We start from the raw sequence: 16,981 nt of genomic DNA, 5'->3' as shown, positions 1-16,981 counted from the left end.
CAGCAGAAGATGCCCCAAGTGCTTGGGCCCCTGCCACCATGTGGGAGACCCAGATGAAACTCCTGACTCCTGGTTTTAGCCTGACCCAGTCCTGGTCATTTTAGCTAATCTGGGGAGTGAAGCAGTAGATAGAAGACTTTTTTCTGTCTCATCCTTTCTCTAACTCTGCCTTTTGAATAAATATATAAATTGTTAAAAAATACTAAATCACTGAGGATTTCATGTAGTTCACCCTATAGTTTCTGAAATCCTTGCAGAGATGAGATTCCATCTGGATGGAGAATCGCTGTTGTTATTAAGACTATGGAACTGCTGTCTGTATGTCAAAAATAATGGAATATCAGCAATTTCATCCGGTTTAACTTACAGTTTCTGATCTGTCCTTCCTTGTGTTTGTAAAAGCAGATTTGAGCATAGATCCTTATTTACTCCTCATGCACCAAAGAGCCAGTTGTATGCCTTTATTTATGTTTTAAAATTTTATCATAGAAGTGGAGCTCCCCCTTTGCTTTGTACACTGCTGTGTAGCATCCTATGCATCCTGTTGTATGAATGTATGCAGAAGAGGACCTTGGTCCTGTAGCCACCAAGAATCACATGATGCAGATCCTTTCCTGACCACACACAGGCTTCTAGCCTTCCAGCAATGATAAAAATTTTCGTATAGAAATCCTATATATGGTAGGCTTTCAAATGAAGAACGCATGTTACAAAATGCTGGAAATAATTTTACTTTTCAAGCAAATGCAGTGTAAATAAATGTATAGCATAGGAAGAAATCCAGAAAAAAATAATACAAGATAGTATACATTCCGTAGAAACCGTGCTTCAGGTTTTGTATGTTTCCCTGGGCTGGCAACGTACAGTGTGATCCCCTTTCCTAATGCTTTCCCCCTTTCAGAAATTGATAGCCTGGTTGCTATGGCAACCCATCATCTAGAAATTGATTGTGGTCCAGAGCTGCACACCTTCCAGAGGCCCGTGTGCTGTCAGCTGTATACATTAATGGTGAGGACCCACACAGCCATTGTGTTTCTCGCTTCCTGTGTGGTATTCGATCAATTCCATGAGATAGTCATTGCTTCATTCTCAATAAGCTTTGTGTTTGGTGATTTTGCCCTACTGTAGGCTAATGTAAGTGCCCTAAGCCTGGTTTAGGTCAGCCAGGCTAAGCTAGGATATTCAGTTAGCTTAGTTATATTAAATAAGCTTTCCACTTAGCAATACTTTGAGCTTTTGATGGATGTATTGGGAAGGTATCCCCATCGTAAGTCGAGGAGTGTCTGTAATTATTTATTTATTTATTTTTTGACAGGCAGAGTGGACAGTGAGAGAGAGAGACAGAGAGAAAGGTCTTCCATTGCTGTTGGTTCCCCCTCCAATGGCCGCCGTGGCCGGCGCGCTGATCCGAAGGCAGGAGCCAGGAGCTTCTCCTGATCTCCCATGGGGTGCAGGGCCCAAGCACTTGGGCCATCCTCCACTGCACTCCCTGGCCACAGCAGAGAGCTGGCCTGGAAGAGGGGCAACCGGGACAGAATCCGGCGCCCCGACCGGGACTAAAACCCAGTGTGCTGGCACTGCAAGGCGGAGGATTAGCCTATTGAGCTGTGGCGCCGCTGTAATTAGTTATGACAAGTAGTTATCCTCAGGGGATTGAGAATGGTGATTTTCTCTATATGTCATTGCATTTCCTACCTTTTTATATAGTGTATTTTTACACATAGATGTACACACAGATGGTAAAATTACATACACAACATGCGTGTATCTATGTGTAATTTACAAAAGTTTCAGCTGAACTCCAGAGCCACCTGTATTTGTTCTTGGTGTGTGGGGTGTAAGTTTTTTATCTGGAAGCAGAAGGAATGAAAAACAGCCATAGAAAAAAGGACTGTGGAGCCCCTTAGGTTACATTGAGATCTTTTGAACCAGTTGAGAATGATGACCTGTTAGTGCTTAGTATTTTCCTGTTAGACTTAATGTATCTTTCACCTTTTACTTGGGCTGTTCTCTGAGTCAAATTGTCCTAGCATTTTAATCGCTATTAGTGGAAATACTTAGGTGGCAAAGAATTTTATTGCATGGTAGACATGTTTGCGGTTAAATTTGGATTTAAACTAACCTGGATCTAAATCCCTGTTCTCTTCCTGATGACTTTTATGGTCTCAGCAAATCCCTCGCTAAGCCTCACGAATTTGGGCAATAAAACTTTGACATGGTTTTTGCCAAGAACAACTGAATTAATGGATGTAAACTGCCCAATAAGCAGTAAATACCCAAGAATCTTAGCTTATATTTTCTTGAGGGCCTATTGTATGAAATAAGAGGGCTTCGAATACATTTTCTTTGGTATGCTTTCTATGAAAATGTAAAAAAATCTTACTTTGGGTTATTTTTGTCCAGCAAACTGCCTGGGCTTATTGGTTGGTTGTTAGTGTCTTATTCTGGCAATGATAATAATGAACATTCTTTAGGTGACAGGAATAGCTAAGAGAGGATGGCAGATAAATATCTAGGAGTCTGGCTGCTCTTGCGCTCTTTAGTTGGGCTACAGTTTGTGTTGTGAGTACAGTGCTCTCAATTTCCTGAGCTGTCCAAGTGGCAGGCTTCCCCAGAAGTTTATGGAAGACAGTTTGATTCCGTATCTGATAACTTTTTAGTTCCAAAGGATAATAGTACGGGATATTTTTTCCTTGCTTATGTACGTAGAAATCTCAGTGTCTAAATAATGGCAGAGGACTGAGGTTATGTTATAAAAATGCCTTTTGCTATACACAGCAAAGCCATTTGCTTTGACTTCTGTGACATTGCTACTGAACTGGTTTGACTTGTTTCCTAATTGAATTGCTACTGAATTCTCTGGACCTTCGCAGGTAGCAGAGGTGATCCTGAAGGTTTAGCCTAACGCCCATTCAACTGAGGCTTTAACTTCCTAAAGGGACTGTGTTTTTGTTGTGTGATTGATTATAACACAGCTGATTATCTCATCAGCTTTTCCTAGCATACAAATTTGCATAGTCTAAACATCCAGTGGTTTTTTTAAGGCGAGCATTATGCTTACTTTTTAAAATCTGGGCAATAAAAAATTTCAATCTACTTCCTAAGTTTGTGGCACTTTCATTACATCGTTTCATACCTTGATGTGACATTTTAATTTATGGTTCAGGAGTTGCCTTTTCTCTTCATTTGTGGATCTATGTGCAGTTTTGTTTTTGTGCTTTTGGGTTGTATTACCTGAGTGAATTATTCCTGTGTATCTACTGACTGTTAGTCTGTGTGTTCTTCAGCTTCAGTATGGTTTCCATTGTGGTTTGCCTGATTTCATGAGGGCAGAATGAAGTGAGAGGAAAGGGAACGTTTTGCTTCCTGCTCAGGATGTCTTGACTTGAACTTCACTGTGACTGAGAATTGGGGTGGGTGGGACTTCAAGAACCTCCCCCTCTTTTTGGCAATTATAAACTGTGTCTCAGTGCACCGCCACCAATGAGCTTGCTTGCTTCAGTGGTCAGTTGGGAGGGTCAATGCTGTCAGTTGCCTCCTGTTTTTCTCCACCGTAAAATTGAAGGAAGATTTTGTGATCAGAGAATTGCTCCAGTTTTCTGGTGGTAATCACTTGCCACCTTCTACTCTTTGGACAGTAAAGAAGAATTTACTTTGAATGATAAGGTTGGATTTGCTATTGGAAGACAAGGTATCCATTATATTCATAATTTTAAAAGTTTAATTTTGAAGTCAAACTTGGAGTTTCATAGTGTATCTTTAATTTGTTCTCTAAAAAAACTGTATATGTGTGTCACGTGTCTCTACAGGTATTTATTCCAATTAAGCTAAACCAATGTGTAAGATAGCAAGATGTAATCCTCCGGCATAGGTTCTGAGAATGCAAGTAACTATTTGGCCTGAAGAATCTGAGAAATATTCAACCTTAATTTTTGTCTTGCTTTGCACTATCTCTTTCTAAGAGATCTTACCTGTCTGATTTCACCATTAGTGGTGTTTACTTAGGAAGATTCTCTCCCTCAGTTCTTTGGCTGTTTAACTTCAGGTTGACCATGGGAAGATGTTAAATGAAATGCCAGATTTTCTGTGGGTGATTGGGGGGGTCATTAAGTTTTGTATCTGACTACGCCTCTTTCAGTCATGCCGACGGCTCAGCCTTGCAGAGTTCTTTTCTGTACACCTGTCATTCCATTTGTATATTGTAGCTTCTAGTTAGAGAAGATCCTAGAATCCCATGACATTCTGGTCCAGGGAAGTATCAGAATGTGTTATGAAAATAAAGCCTGTTTATTTATTTATTTTTTTTTGCACAACCAAGAAATGGGCTATTTGGAGGAATTCAGTCTTAGATCATCAGGTAGATAACACAGGTGGTTCTGTGTTGCTTGAGTGCGGCCTTCTCCCATTTTCTTCAGTCTGGTATCTGACTGCTCCAGTTTCTGAAAGTCGGTAATTATTGGAATGCTACTGCTAGGACAGGGTGTAGAAGCAAACACTAGGCAAAATCCTGAGCCCTCTTTAGAGCAGTAGTGAGTGTGGACTGTTCTGGACATGAATCCTTCATTGAGTTGGAGGTCTTGAGTGTTCCACTGGCCATGGTTTCACCAAGTAGCATGAAAGCAAGCAGATGAGACTCTTCAAAAAACTCAGGGAAAATGGGATTGAAAGATAAGTTTATTTTGATGAGAAAAAGTTCTGAAATCCATACACTTAAGAGATTCTTCAAAGGCTCATGACAAATATGTATTGTGAAAAAAACCTATGCATGGATTCCAAAATTACTTTGCTCTAAAGTAAATTTATCTTTTAATTCCATTTTCCAAGAACTTTTTGAAGTATTCTTGTGCTTCTGAGATTTAGGGAGGATGGATTGGGCTTACAGACAACTACAGTATCAGGATGTCCTGGTTAAAAGCAGAATTTCATACCGGAAGGGCTGTTTTGTGACCTAATATGACACTTCTCTGATATTTCATTTCTTATGAGTCAAGTAGTAAACTGTGATCCATATTAACCACATTTTAGGTTACAGCAGTGTTTGGTGCACCCTATTCCTTTTATGCATTGGATCACTGAGGGGTGGGTGGTGCTTTGTCCTTTGATTTCTGTTAGTCTTAAAATTTGGTTGTTGCTTCCCATCCCATCTATTGTGTTGGTCAGAGCTTCTCACGAACTCCTGGATGGATTTCACTTTATTAATATTAGGGTCTTCTTATTTATATTAGGTTTCATTTTATTTTATGTTAAGGTAGCTTGGAGAGGGGAAAAATACATTTTGGCTTATTCTGGTTTACATTGATCATTGTAGCACTAGGCACTATTTCAAAGGATTATTTTATTTTGTTGAGAGTGAGGTGGAGCGAGATACCGAGATCTTCCATCTACTGGTTTACTCCCCAAATGCCGGCAACAGCTGGGGTCAGGTCAGGCTGAAACTCAGAACAGGAACTCAATCCAGGTCTCCTATGTGGAGGGCAGGGAACTAACTACCTGGCCACCCCCTGCTGCCATCCAGGGTTCTCATTACCAGAAAGCTGGAGTATGGATCAAAGTGGGACTCATATCAGGCACTCTGATAGGGGATGCGGGTGTCCCAAGTGGCATCTTAAATGCTATACCAAACACCTGCTCCAAGGCACAGTTTCCTCTCCTCTCCTCTCCTCTCCTCTCCTCTCCTCTCCTCTCCTCTCCTCTCCTCTCCTCTCCTCTCCTCTCCTCCCCGCTCCCCTCCCCTCCCCACTCCCCTCCCCGCTCCCCTCCCCTCCCCTCTCCTCCCCGCTCCCCTCCCCTCCCCTCTCCTCCCCCCTCCCCTCCCCACTCCCCTCCCCGCTGCCCTCCCCTCCCCTCTCCTCCCCTCCCCTGCTATCTATCTATCTATCTATCTATCTAAACTTATAGCCATGGAGACTTTGTTTTAGTAAAGCTGGAATTATGTTGGAATGTGTATGAATGTGTTCGATGGATCTGTTCCTGTCGCAGGTCACCATTCTCCTTTTCAGTGCCCCCACTCCCCTGGGTAGCATTGGGACGAAAGGCCGTTGTGGTTAGAAGATTTTATTGTGGTCATAATACCTGCCACATGGTGGAAAGTAGGGCATGCCTCTCTCCTGCTTTGTGCAAAGGTTGTGCTTTAAACACACTTATGTAAGTCAGCAAAAACCAGCAGCTCTCTTAGTGAGAGTCTCCGGTTTGAGTCTCCTTCCATTGACTCAATGCCAGAGCTGTTGGTCTTTCTGCCACTGTGGCTGCTACTGGAGATGTGTTTCTTCCAGGATTTCCCTTCTCTCTTCTCCACCTCCTGAGGCCTCTTCATATTTGCAAACGGAGCATAAATTCTTGGTGCTTTATGCCTCCTTGGTGACAACATCACTGTCACAGATACATCTATTGGTCTAAGAAGCTGAACCATTCTAAGCAGGGAATGATATGTTGTGATTGTGTAGCCCTATGTTAAAAAAATTATAATCGACACATAAAATTGTACATATATGTGGAATACCAATTTTGATCCATGTATACATTGTGCAATATTTAAATTGGAGAAAGCATATTTTTCTCCTTAAACGTTTGTCATTTCTTTGTGGTGAAAACATTAAATATCCTTTCTTTTGACTATTTTGAAATACACAGTGTGTTATCCTTCTCTGAAGTTGCCCCACTGTGCAGAACACCAGAACTTATTGCTGGTATCCGAGTGTAACTTGGTACCCACTGAGCAGTCTTTCTAAAAGAAGACTCAGGGTAACAGAGAGACGAATCCAGGCTCCCGGGAGAGGGACACGTGGTAGACATTAGCCCCAATAGCTTTGCTTGTCCCCTTCTGTAGGAAAAGTACCCCAAATTTTGGTTAAACCCATCCTCAAAAGTAAAATAGATGTTACTTAGTCTTGGGATTTATTTCACTGCTTTTAGAGTGAGTTTCAATATGTCAGATTACATTTTCTCTTTGAAGGCCACAGTGATCTTGGAGGTTTTTTTTTAATCCTAGAAACTCTTGCATACCAGTAATTGTGAATAATTAACAGGTGAGAGTATTAGCTTTTCACTGTATGGGGTATATAGCTTGTGTGTAGTAATTACAGTATAAGAGTTAATCTTTGAGTGAGTACATTAAAATAAATAAAAGATATCAAGTGTATTTCAGTAAATTCTAAGTTCATTGAGTCTGCACATTGAAATTTCATTTGAATATTTTAGCACTTGTGATGACTATTCTTTGACAAGCAATATATAGGAAAATTGTCTGTTTGAATTTGGCATGAAAGTATTCTGGACATTTTTGTTGCCTGATATTTTAAAGTCATTCAGTTCTCTTTTGTGTATTTTTTGCTGTCTGACAAATTATGATATGAAATTTTTTAAATCATTGTTCTGTTTCTCAGTTTTTTATTAGGATTTTCTTTGTAATAATACTTGTCTTATTAATATATGGAAAACATAAAACATTCTTTTGTTCATTAACTAGTAATTATTCTGAGGTTTTGATCTGAAAATTTGCATATATTCATGTTTTAGAATTTTTTAAGGATTTATTTATTTGAGAGAGAGACAGAATGAGATATCTTCCATCTGCTGGGTCACTCCCCAAGTGGTTGCAATGGCCAGGGTTGAGCCAGGCACTTCACTTGGGTCTCCCACATGGATTCAGCCATCTTCTGCTGTTTTCCCAGACCATGAAGAAGCAGGGAGCTGGATCAGAAATGGAACAGCCAAGACAAGAAATGGCGCCCATGCAAGATGCAGGAGTTGCAGCTTAACCTGCTGTGTCACAATGCTGGCCCCATGGCTTTGGAATTTTTAAACACTTTATGGCATTCCTTAAAAAATATATGCTCTTGGGTTTAGACATTTAGCCTGCTTAAGATGCTTGGGTCTCATGTCACAGACCTGGGTTTGATTCCTGACTTTGACTCCTGACTGTAGCTTCCTGCTAATACAGAGCCTGGGAGGTAATGTGGATGGTTCCAGAGTTTGGGTTCCTAGGCCCGGCACTGTGCCACGGTAGGTTAAAGCCCCAGCCTGCAGCACCGGCATCCCATATGGGCTGCGATTTGAGTCCCTGCTTGCTCCTCTTGTGATCCAGCTCTCTGCTGTGGCCTGGGAAACCAGTAGAAGATGGCCCAACTCCTTGGGCCGCTGCACCTGCGTGGGAGACCAGGAGGAAGCTCCTAGCTCCTGGCTTTGGATCAGCTCAGCTCTGGCCGTTTCGATCATTTGGGGAGTGAACCAGAGGAATGGAAGATCTCTCTCTCTCTGTGCCTCTCTCTCTCTGTGCCTCTCCCGCTCTCTCTCTCTCTCTCTCTCTCTGCCTCTCCTTCTCTCTGTGTAATTCTTTCAAATAAATAAAATGAATCTTTAAAAAAAAAAAAAAGAGTTTGGGTTTGGGTTCCTGCCACCCAATGACCCATTTTAGGCATTTGGGGAATGAACTAGCTGATGGGTATTTGTGTTCTCTCTCTCTCTCTCTCTCTCTCTCTCTCTCTCTCTCGGCTATTCATTAGACACTTATGTGCTTGTTCAATTGTCTTGTCCTTTTGTTAGTATAAAATGACCCTCATATGAATTAATGGTGAAACTACTACTCAAACAGTGCTGTATACTTTGTGTGTTTTTGTGGGTGCAGTCTGTTGAAATCTTTATGTAGTATATACTAAGTTGATCTTCTGTGCATAAAGATAATTGAAAATAAATCGTGATGGAGCCGGCGCCGCGGCTCACTAGGCTAATCCTCCGCCTTGCGGCGCCGGCACACCGGGTTCTAGTCCCGGTCGGGGCACCAGATTCTGTCCCGGTTGCCCCTCTTCCAGGCCAGCTCTCTGCTGTGGCCTGGGAAGGCAGTGGAGGATGACCCAAGTACTTGGGCCCTGCACCCCATGGGAGACCAGGAGAAGTACCTAGCTTCTGCCATCGGATCAGCGTGGTGCGCTGGCTGCGGTGGCCATTGGAGGGTGAACTAATGGCAAAGGAAGACCTTTCTCTCTGTCTGTCTCTCTCTCATTGTCCACTCTGCCTGTCAAAAAAAAAAAAAAAAAAAAAAAAAAAATCCTGATGAAGAATGGGATGGGAGAGGGAGTGGGAGATGGGATAGTTGTGGGTGAGAGGGAGGTTATGGGGGGAAAAGCTGCTATAATTAAAAAGTTGTACTTTGGAAATTTATATTTATTAAATAAAAGTTGAAGAGAAAAAATGATCCTCATAGTTTATTAGGATAATTAATTATCTTTGTTTTGGTTTATATTTACCTAGTATATCCATCATTTATTCTTTTATTTCTCAACTTTTCTGTGTCTTTTGTAGCCAACATATTACTGGATTTAAAAATACCTCTGAAGAGTCATTGTCTTTTAATTGGTAAACAATCCACTTTACAATGTGTTATGATTACCATCATGTCAAGACTTCTGCCTTCTTGTATTATTCATTTAATGAATTTTGAAATTTTTTCCATTTTTTTCTCCTTCCTCTTCAAAAAAGGCTGTCTTCTTTTGTTCCCAATAATACATATTCTGTTTTTTGTTTCTAAAATGGTTACTTCATTTCAAGTCTTAGAGTCTTATCTGTTGGTTCTTTAATTATATTTTCTCCTCAAACCCCAATAAGACAAATAATTTAATGAACTCAACTTTCTCTGGTCTCCTCCTTTACTTTCATATTGGTATTTTCTAGAGTTTTGATTCTGGATTATCTTGATTAATTTTTTTCCTTTTGTCCTATATGTTCTTATTTAAGCCAACAGTACACATACCAAGTTAGCTGGACATGCTGTGCTACTGCTTTTATTGAAGTACTGGAGGACTATCTGTAAGAGCATTGTCAGCGTAGTTCTTTGGATGGCAGACCTCGGGGGTTTCATGTCTGATATTTTGTTATTCCTTCACATTTGAATGCTGCTTTGAATATGCTGCTCTCTCCTTTAATATGTAAAAGCAAATTACTTCAGTGTATTTTGCACTTAATGCTGTTGAGAAGCCTAATGTTTTTCTGGGTCTTTTTCCTTTTTATGTGGTCTGTTCTGTCTGAATGCTTTTTTTCCCCTTTGTATTATATATAAATGCATATGTATATATTTGTATACCTATATATTTATATACATTATATATATACATATTTCTATGCCTATGTACATCTTATATATATGGATGTATTATCTTTAAAGGTAGATAAAATGAGAGCTCCCATCTGCTGGTTCACTCCCCAAATTCACAACAGCTGTTCATTCAACAACAGCTGGGTCTGGGTGGGGGCCGAACCTGTGAGCCCAGGTTCCAGTCCAAGTCTCCTGTACAGGTGGCAGAACCAGATTACTCAAGTCATCCCCACTGCCTCCCAGGATCTTCATCAGCAAGAGAGCAGGTGGAGTCAGGAGTTAGAGCTGGGTATTGAACACAGGCACTCTGGTATGGGATGCAGGTGTCCTAACCCACATACGAACCACACTCTGTAAAGGCCCGTTCCTGCACTGGATGTTGTCAGGGGATGCAGTAATGTGTCTTACGTGCAGAACTTCCCTTACCCGTCTCTTTAGCACTCAAGTCCTTTAGACTGGAGCATTAGAAATTGCTTTAATTCTGTGGAGTAGGTCACTATTTCCAGTGCACCTGGTGAGTGGGATATTTGGTCATAGATTTTTTTGCTCTGTTTAGTGTGGAGAGGCTCTCCTAGGCACATGGACAGCCTGGTTCAGCCCCTGCCCCAGGCCTGGGAACCCCCCAGTATTTAGGTGTCTGGCTGGTTCTGTAGGTTTCCACTGATCTTAGACTCCTTAGCCTCTGCCTTGTGTTCCTACTGGCTTCTGTGTATTTCCTTTCTGTTTCTGTTCCACAGAGTGTTTGAGTGCAGTTATACTTACTTAGTTGTCAAATGTTATTTTAGCAGCTTTGGTCATTGTTGTTGGGCATTTGTGGGAGGAGGAGAGGGTTTCCACTTAAAATAGCATTGCCAGCTTGACTGGAAATTTCCCGAGTGGACTTTACCTAGGCTCATGACTGTGCTGGTCTAAGTGCAGCTGCTTTGCTCTCAGTAAAGCTTGCTTGGATCCTAGTGGTTAAGTGTTTGATCATGAGCAGCCTTTAAGACTTCTCCGACAGGAAGTGCATTTGTGTACCCAGGGAGCCGGCAGTCGCAGCCTGCAGCTCTCTTGCAGCCAGCCAACCCCGTAACTTTGAAACTTGCTGGAAGGCAGTCCAGCTAGTACATTAGATCTTTTCTTTCCAAGCCTTTTTCTTGCCTCTTCTCCTTTTCTTCCATACTCTGTGAATGCGTAAGCCAGATGTTTCAGAACGGGGAGCAGGGGATGATCTTGCTGCTCTGGGGACGGGTTGGCTGTCTGTGGTTTCCCCTGCCACACAGTGTAGGCTGAGGGGAAGAACGGCAGGGAGGCGGGTCCAAGGCAACCATCTTTGGCTTCTTAGCTGTTAGGAAATATATTTAAGAGGAAGAGGAAGAAGAAATGAGATGGAGAGGAAACTCAAAGCTTTGTTCCTTCCAACAGTGCAAAGGAAGTTCAGTTTAAATGAAATACCCAAGAATAGCTTGGCAACAACAACAAAAAAGTTTAGACTAAAGGCTCATCAAAGTGGATTCAAATTAAGGATATATCTGTCCTCTGTATTCTTATATAAGGTGAGGTGATCAAACTTTTGTTTCGTCTTCTTGCTCGAATTTTTTTGCAACCTGTGAAGATCGTTTTCACCTGTCATGTCCAGGCTTCAAAAATCAAGCCAAGTAGTGAAACCTGGTAGCTGTTGTGGAAGCCATGTCTTCTTACATGCCTTTGCCTTCTGTCCACTCTGGGTGGGAGCTTGAGAGTCAGCTTAAGTTTCTTTCTCACGCTTCACCATTATTCACTGACTTTTAATGACTGTAATATCCGAGTCTGTGTTGACTCCGTTGTCTGGATGGAATTACCTAGCTGTTTAATCCTTGTGCCTGCAGAATATGCCTCAGTGTTACACACACAACTCTTTACCCTACATGAGACACCTGCTTTGTGCCTTCAACCCTGCCCTCCAGCCAAATCCAGTTACCTGTGGCTCTGTTTCTAGTCTGGTATTGTCTCTGCCAGGGGTTCTTTCCTTGAAAGGCTAGCTATCATGTCCTCCTTTTCTTGTTGCCTGACTCCTGCACGTCTTTCACGCCTGCTTTTTCTGCCTCGGAGAGCTCCTTGATACAATCATCCAATCATCAAATACCACCTTATGCTGTGTCTGCACCTGTTTCTGTATCATACTGCGAGCCCCTTCAGGTCAGGGACTGTGTGTTCACCTCTGTGACTTAGTGTCGGTGATGTGCCTGGTGTACAAGTGGAAGCTCAGGAAATACCAGTTGAGTGAGTCAAAGAGGATTAGAGGTGCTTGTGGCTTGGAAAGTGGGGATGGGAGAGGGTGAGCCCTGGAAGCTGTTTGCAGACTTGGGCTGAATATCTGGAGGTTTGTATATATTTTTTGTTCCTTCTTCATTTCTAGAAGCAGTGGCTTTCCATATTCTTGCTATTTTTGTGGCGAGGAGTCCACAGTCTTGCCTAAAGACACCGATGTCCTGACACTGCAGTGTGTCCCTTGAAGGTTACCGAGTTTGAGACACGGTCTTTACACTTAGAAAATCTGTAATGGAGTTAAGGAACTGAGTTGGGTTGGGACAGCATTGTATGACTATGCAGTGCAAAATTAATTGCTACTTAGAGTGGAGAGAAGGGAGAGCAGAGGCAGGAAGGGTGGTTTGGCAGGTGTTTCATGGAACAGGTTAGGGTAAAGCTTTGAGACAACAGTAGTTTATTTTCTTTTAAAAAAAAAAGATTTGTTTATTTGAAAGGTAGATTGTGTGGGTGGGTGGGTGGGTGAGAGAGAGAGAGAATCTTCCATCTGCTGATTCACTCCCCCAAAAGGCTGTGTGACTCCTGGGGCTTGACCAAGCCAAAGCTAGGAGCTTGGAACTTTGTCTGGGTCTCCCATGTGAATGGCAGGGGCCCAAACACTTGTTGCTTTCCCAGGTGCATTAGTAGAGAGCTGGATTGGAAGCAGAGCATCCTGGACGCAGAAACGGTGTCCGTATGGGATGCCAGCATCACAGGCGGAAGCTTAACCCACTGCACTACAACACCAACCCCATGGCAGTTCATTTCTGATAGGTTTCCCATCTTGGAACCTCTCTGCATTGGAAGTGCATCGCCATGATGTTCACCTACCACAACAGCCTTTTATCTGTTGGTAGATGCCCGGTAAAGGCTAACACCTGAGGGAAGTGGTGAGCCCACACAAAAGAAAGGACAGGGAAATGAGTGTCTGACTTTAATTCTCAATTGCAAATGAGTTTCATAGGATTCACAATCTTTATTCCCAACATCATTGAACCTAGGACAATTTTGAAATGTTTTATTGTGTTTATGCCAGTTCAAACGTGGTAATTTGACTTTGGGTGAGCTGAAGTTTCAGAAATGGCTATAAATACTTAATGCATATGCACACCATGGCTATGGTCATTGCTGTTACTTGAATTCAGTGATCCTACCAGGTAGACGTGCTCATTCCTGAACCGAGAAGGAGAAAAGAACCTTGCGCAGCTGAGAAGTCAGGAGACACCTTTTCGTTGGGTCACTCTGTGTAAACATATTCCCTTCTGCCGGTGTTCTTTTCGCTTGAGGGTTCAGATTGCCACAGTTTGGCAGGCAAGAAGAGTGAATTCTCTTAATAGAATGTGATTTAATATGTTGAATGACAGTTAGTGCCGTGTCAGTCTGCTTGGGAGGAGGATTAGTGGTGGCGAAAATGAGCTGTACCTGGTTGTGACAACATTGTAGGCAGCTTTGAAAGGTAACTTTAGACCCTTGGTCTCCAGTGCTTCTCATTGACGGGCTTCTCCTGGTTGGAATGAGTCAGGGAGTAGGCTGGGCCCAGACTTTTAAGTCACTGCTTTTGCCCTGTCATGCATACCCTGCCTTGCAGTCAGGGAGGACCACCCTGAGAAACTGAGACCTGGGATCTAGGCTCTTACAGCCAGGACGGGCTGGCATCTGACTCAGTGCCGGGGTGATCCTGCTCTGCTTCAACGTAGACAGCGTCTTGCTGCTTCTAGGCCAAGCCCTGGGTTGGCAGCTGTCCTGCAGGTCGCTACGCAGGGTCTGCTCTCTCAGGCTCCTTGCTGGGATCCCATGGGGGACCCCTTGCCTTTGAAGGGAGTCTTGTTCGGGAGGACTGAGGGACCCTGCAAGGGGCCTGGGAAAGGCAGAGCCCCAGCATCTCCATGCCCACTCGCGGGTTCTTTTGCAGAAAAGAAATGGATGGAGTTGAGCTTTCCAGGCGCAAGGGAAGAAGCAGCCTTTGTTCCAATGTGGACTGTATCCCAGAATGAAAATAAATCAAAAGGAAATCATAGCCATGGTCTAAGAGTGGGTTTTGGTTCATTTGCCTGGAAATTGGCCCTTGTATTGGGGCTGAGTTTCTCCAATTAGCTACAGGCTTTTGTGGCGAAGGGCTGTGGAAAAAGTGACTTCACTTCAGGAGCAGCCGTCCAGTATCCCAGGCCGTGCATCTGTGGACCTGGACGGCACGAGGCTCACAGGGAGGCTCAGCCCAGGGAGAAGACCTGCCTGTAGGGGGTGGGGTTTCTCTCTTGCTCCACCAGGTCCCCCTCACTGCCCTGCAGTGCACTTGAAATGAAGAACTCAGATACCCCTTCTGCACCAGAAGCTTCTACACAGAGCCATCCCGGTGTTTCCTCCTGGATGCACCCATAAGTAGTTCCTTCTCTGAGCCATCACCTCCATCTCCAACTCCTGCTTCCTAGATTCTAGCTTCTGTAGATCTCCATTTCCGATTGTGACTGAGTCTAGAATAAAGAAGAGCTATTTTTACAGTGACTTTTCGAGGTTAGCACCCCGGGATCCTGCTCAGTCCGAGCCTGGACTTTGTCTTGTTCTTCATTTTTAGGAGAACTGAAACCCATCTGAGATGGTCTTCTGAGAGAAAGTTCTTTGCTGTTCCTGGTGTGTTCACATGTTTTCTGTTTCTAGCCGAGGGCACAGGAAGGTTCAGTCAGCCAAAAGCTGTTGGTGGCTGGGGTTGTGGACCTCTCTGTTGTGTTACCCTTTGCATCTGTGGCAGGTTTTTGACCACCTGTTGTGACCCATCACCTATAAAGTCAAGGCCTGCCCCTGCAAGGCACGTTGGAGGAGTTAATATTTAATGGGCACCATGGGTTTGGCTAAAGACCAAGCGCTGATGGGTGCAGTTCAGGTGCATTTTATGGTGACTGGGAGTGCCATGAAAGCAAGAGGACGGGTTGGGGAAACAGTTGCTCTTGTGAGCTCTCTCTGCACCCTTCCTTGTTTTCTGCATGAGCCTATAATGTGTACAAATACTAAACATATCATTGTCCTCTTTGCACAAATCATGCAACTTGTTTAGGAAATGCCTTTTCGTTCTGGTTTGAATTCATTGTCTACGGTCACTGTAGGGCCTCTCATATAACTTCCTCCCTAATGTTCACATGGAACATGAAGGTTTTCTTTGGTTAGGGTTTTGCTAACTTGTATTGTTAGAAATTGTGATTCCAGGAGCTGGCACTGTGGCACAGTGGGTTAATCTGCCATTTGTGACACCGGTGTTCCATATGGGTGCTGGTTTGAGTCCTGGCTGTTCTACTTCCATTGCAGCTCCCTGCTAATACACCTGAGAAAGCAGCAGAACATGGCCCAAGAGTTTGGGACCCTGCCACACATGTGGGAGACCCTGATGGAGTTCCATGCTCCTGGTTTCCACTTACGTCAGCCCTGGCTGTTGCAGCTGTTTGGAGAATGAACCAGCAGATGGAAGATATCTCTCTCTCTCTCTCTCTCTCTTTTTTTCTCTCTCTCTCTCTGACTCAAATGAAATAAACCTTTGAAAGAAAGAGAAAGAAATTGTAATTCCAGGATGCCAGCTTAGAAGACAGGATTCATTTCATGTTTCTTTAACCGGTTGTGCATTCTGTGGTGAGTGAGGAGGGCTTAAAGAACCAGCAGAGGGGACCAGCTCCATGGTGCAGTAGGTTAATTCTCCGCCTGCAGCGCCGGCATCCCATGTGGGTGCCGGTTCTAGCCCTGGCTGCCCCTCTTCCAATCCAGCTCTCTGCTATGGCCTGGGAAGGCAGTGGAGGATGGCCCAAGTGCTTGGACCCCTGCACCCATGTGGGAGATCAGGAAGAAGCTCCTGGCTCCTGGCTTTGGATCAGCGCAGCTCCAGGCATTGTGGCCATTTGGGGAGTAAACCTTTCTCTCTATCCCTCCCTCTCACTGTCTTTAACTCTACACACAAATAAATAAAATCTTAAAAAAATTAAAAAAAAAAACAACAGCAGGGACTGGAAATTAAGAGGTTGGTTCCTGCTCTGAGCTGTTCCTGATGCTGTCATCGGTTCATACTTGGGCCCCTCATAAATTAGAAGGTCATTGTTGCTACCATTAAGACTTTGCCTTCCATTTGATCTGATTTTGATCATTATATTTCTTTGTGGGGAAAACATCATTGATATCTCTGGTTTATTTTAAGCATCTTTGGTTTTTGTTGTTGTAGTTTTTTTTTTTTTTTTTTAATCAAACTTTTAAAGACAGGACACCCAAATACTCTCAGGCTGAATTGTAAATGTAATTTTGAGTATAAAAGGATTGACTAATCATAGCTCCACGTAATGATAAGTGGAGTTTTTGTTTTTTCTTCTCTGAGTACTTGTTTGACATTCGCTGCTTTCCCCCATAGGTGACAGTCCCAACCCTTCTAAGGACGAGGCCCCTGCCGGCACTGTGGACTCGCTTTCCTCCCCGTCTCCCACCTTGGCAGCTGTGCCTGGGCCTCCTACACCAGACAAAAACCACCTCCTGGCAGATGGAGGGAGCTGTGCGGACTGGGCACCCCCTACGTAAGTAACCCTGCTTCTGTCTGGTGCGAGAGAAGGAGGCTCTCGCCTGTGGTCATTTTGAAGTGGACATGGGCAGCAGGCACTGGAACCC

At 43.5% G+C, this 16,981-nt stretch overlaps 1 protein-coding gene across 7 annotated transcripts in view; it reads left to right on the top strand.

Annotated features, from left to right (window-relative positions):
* ARHGAP10 (Rho GTPase activating protein 10) overlaps positions 1-16,981 on the top strand; it is a 346,158-nt gene that overhangs the window by 302,204 nt on the left and 26,973 nt on the right. For all 7 annotated transcript variants that reach the window (XM_070047463.2, XM_070047465.2, XM_070047462.2 and 4 more), the window contains one exon: positions 16,731-16,890. In XM_070047463.2, coding sequence (XP_069903564.1) covers positions 16,731-16,890 — 160 coding nt within the window. The remainder of the gene's footprint in view (positions 1-16,730; positions 16,891-16,981) is intronic.

The sequence above is a fragment of the Oryctolagus cuniculus genome, chromosome 8, assembly GCF_051225735.1.
Source record: "Oryctolagus cuniculus isolate XC-2025 breed Fujian yellow rabbit chromosome 8, ASM5122573v1, whole genome shotgun sequence".
Taxonomy (NCBI): Eukaryota; Metazoa; Chordata; class Mammalia; order Lagomorpha; family Leporidae; genus Oryctolagus; species Oryctolagus cuniculus.
This window is presented reverse-complemented; position numbering and strand designations above follow the sequence as displayed.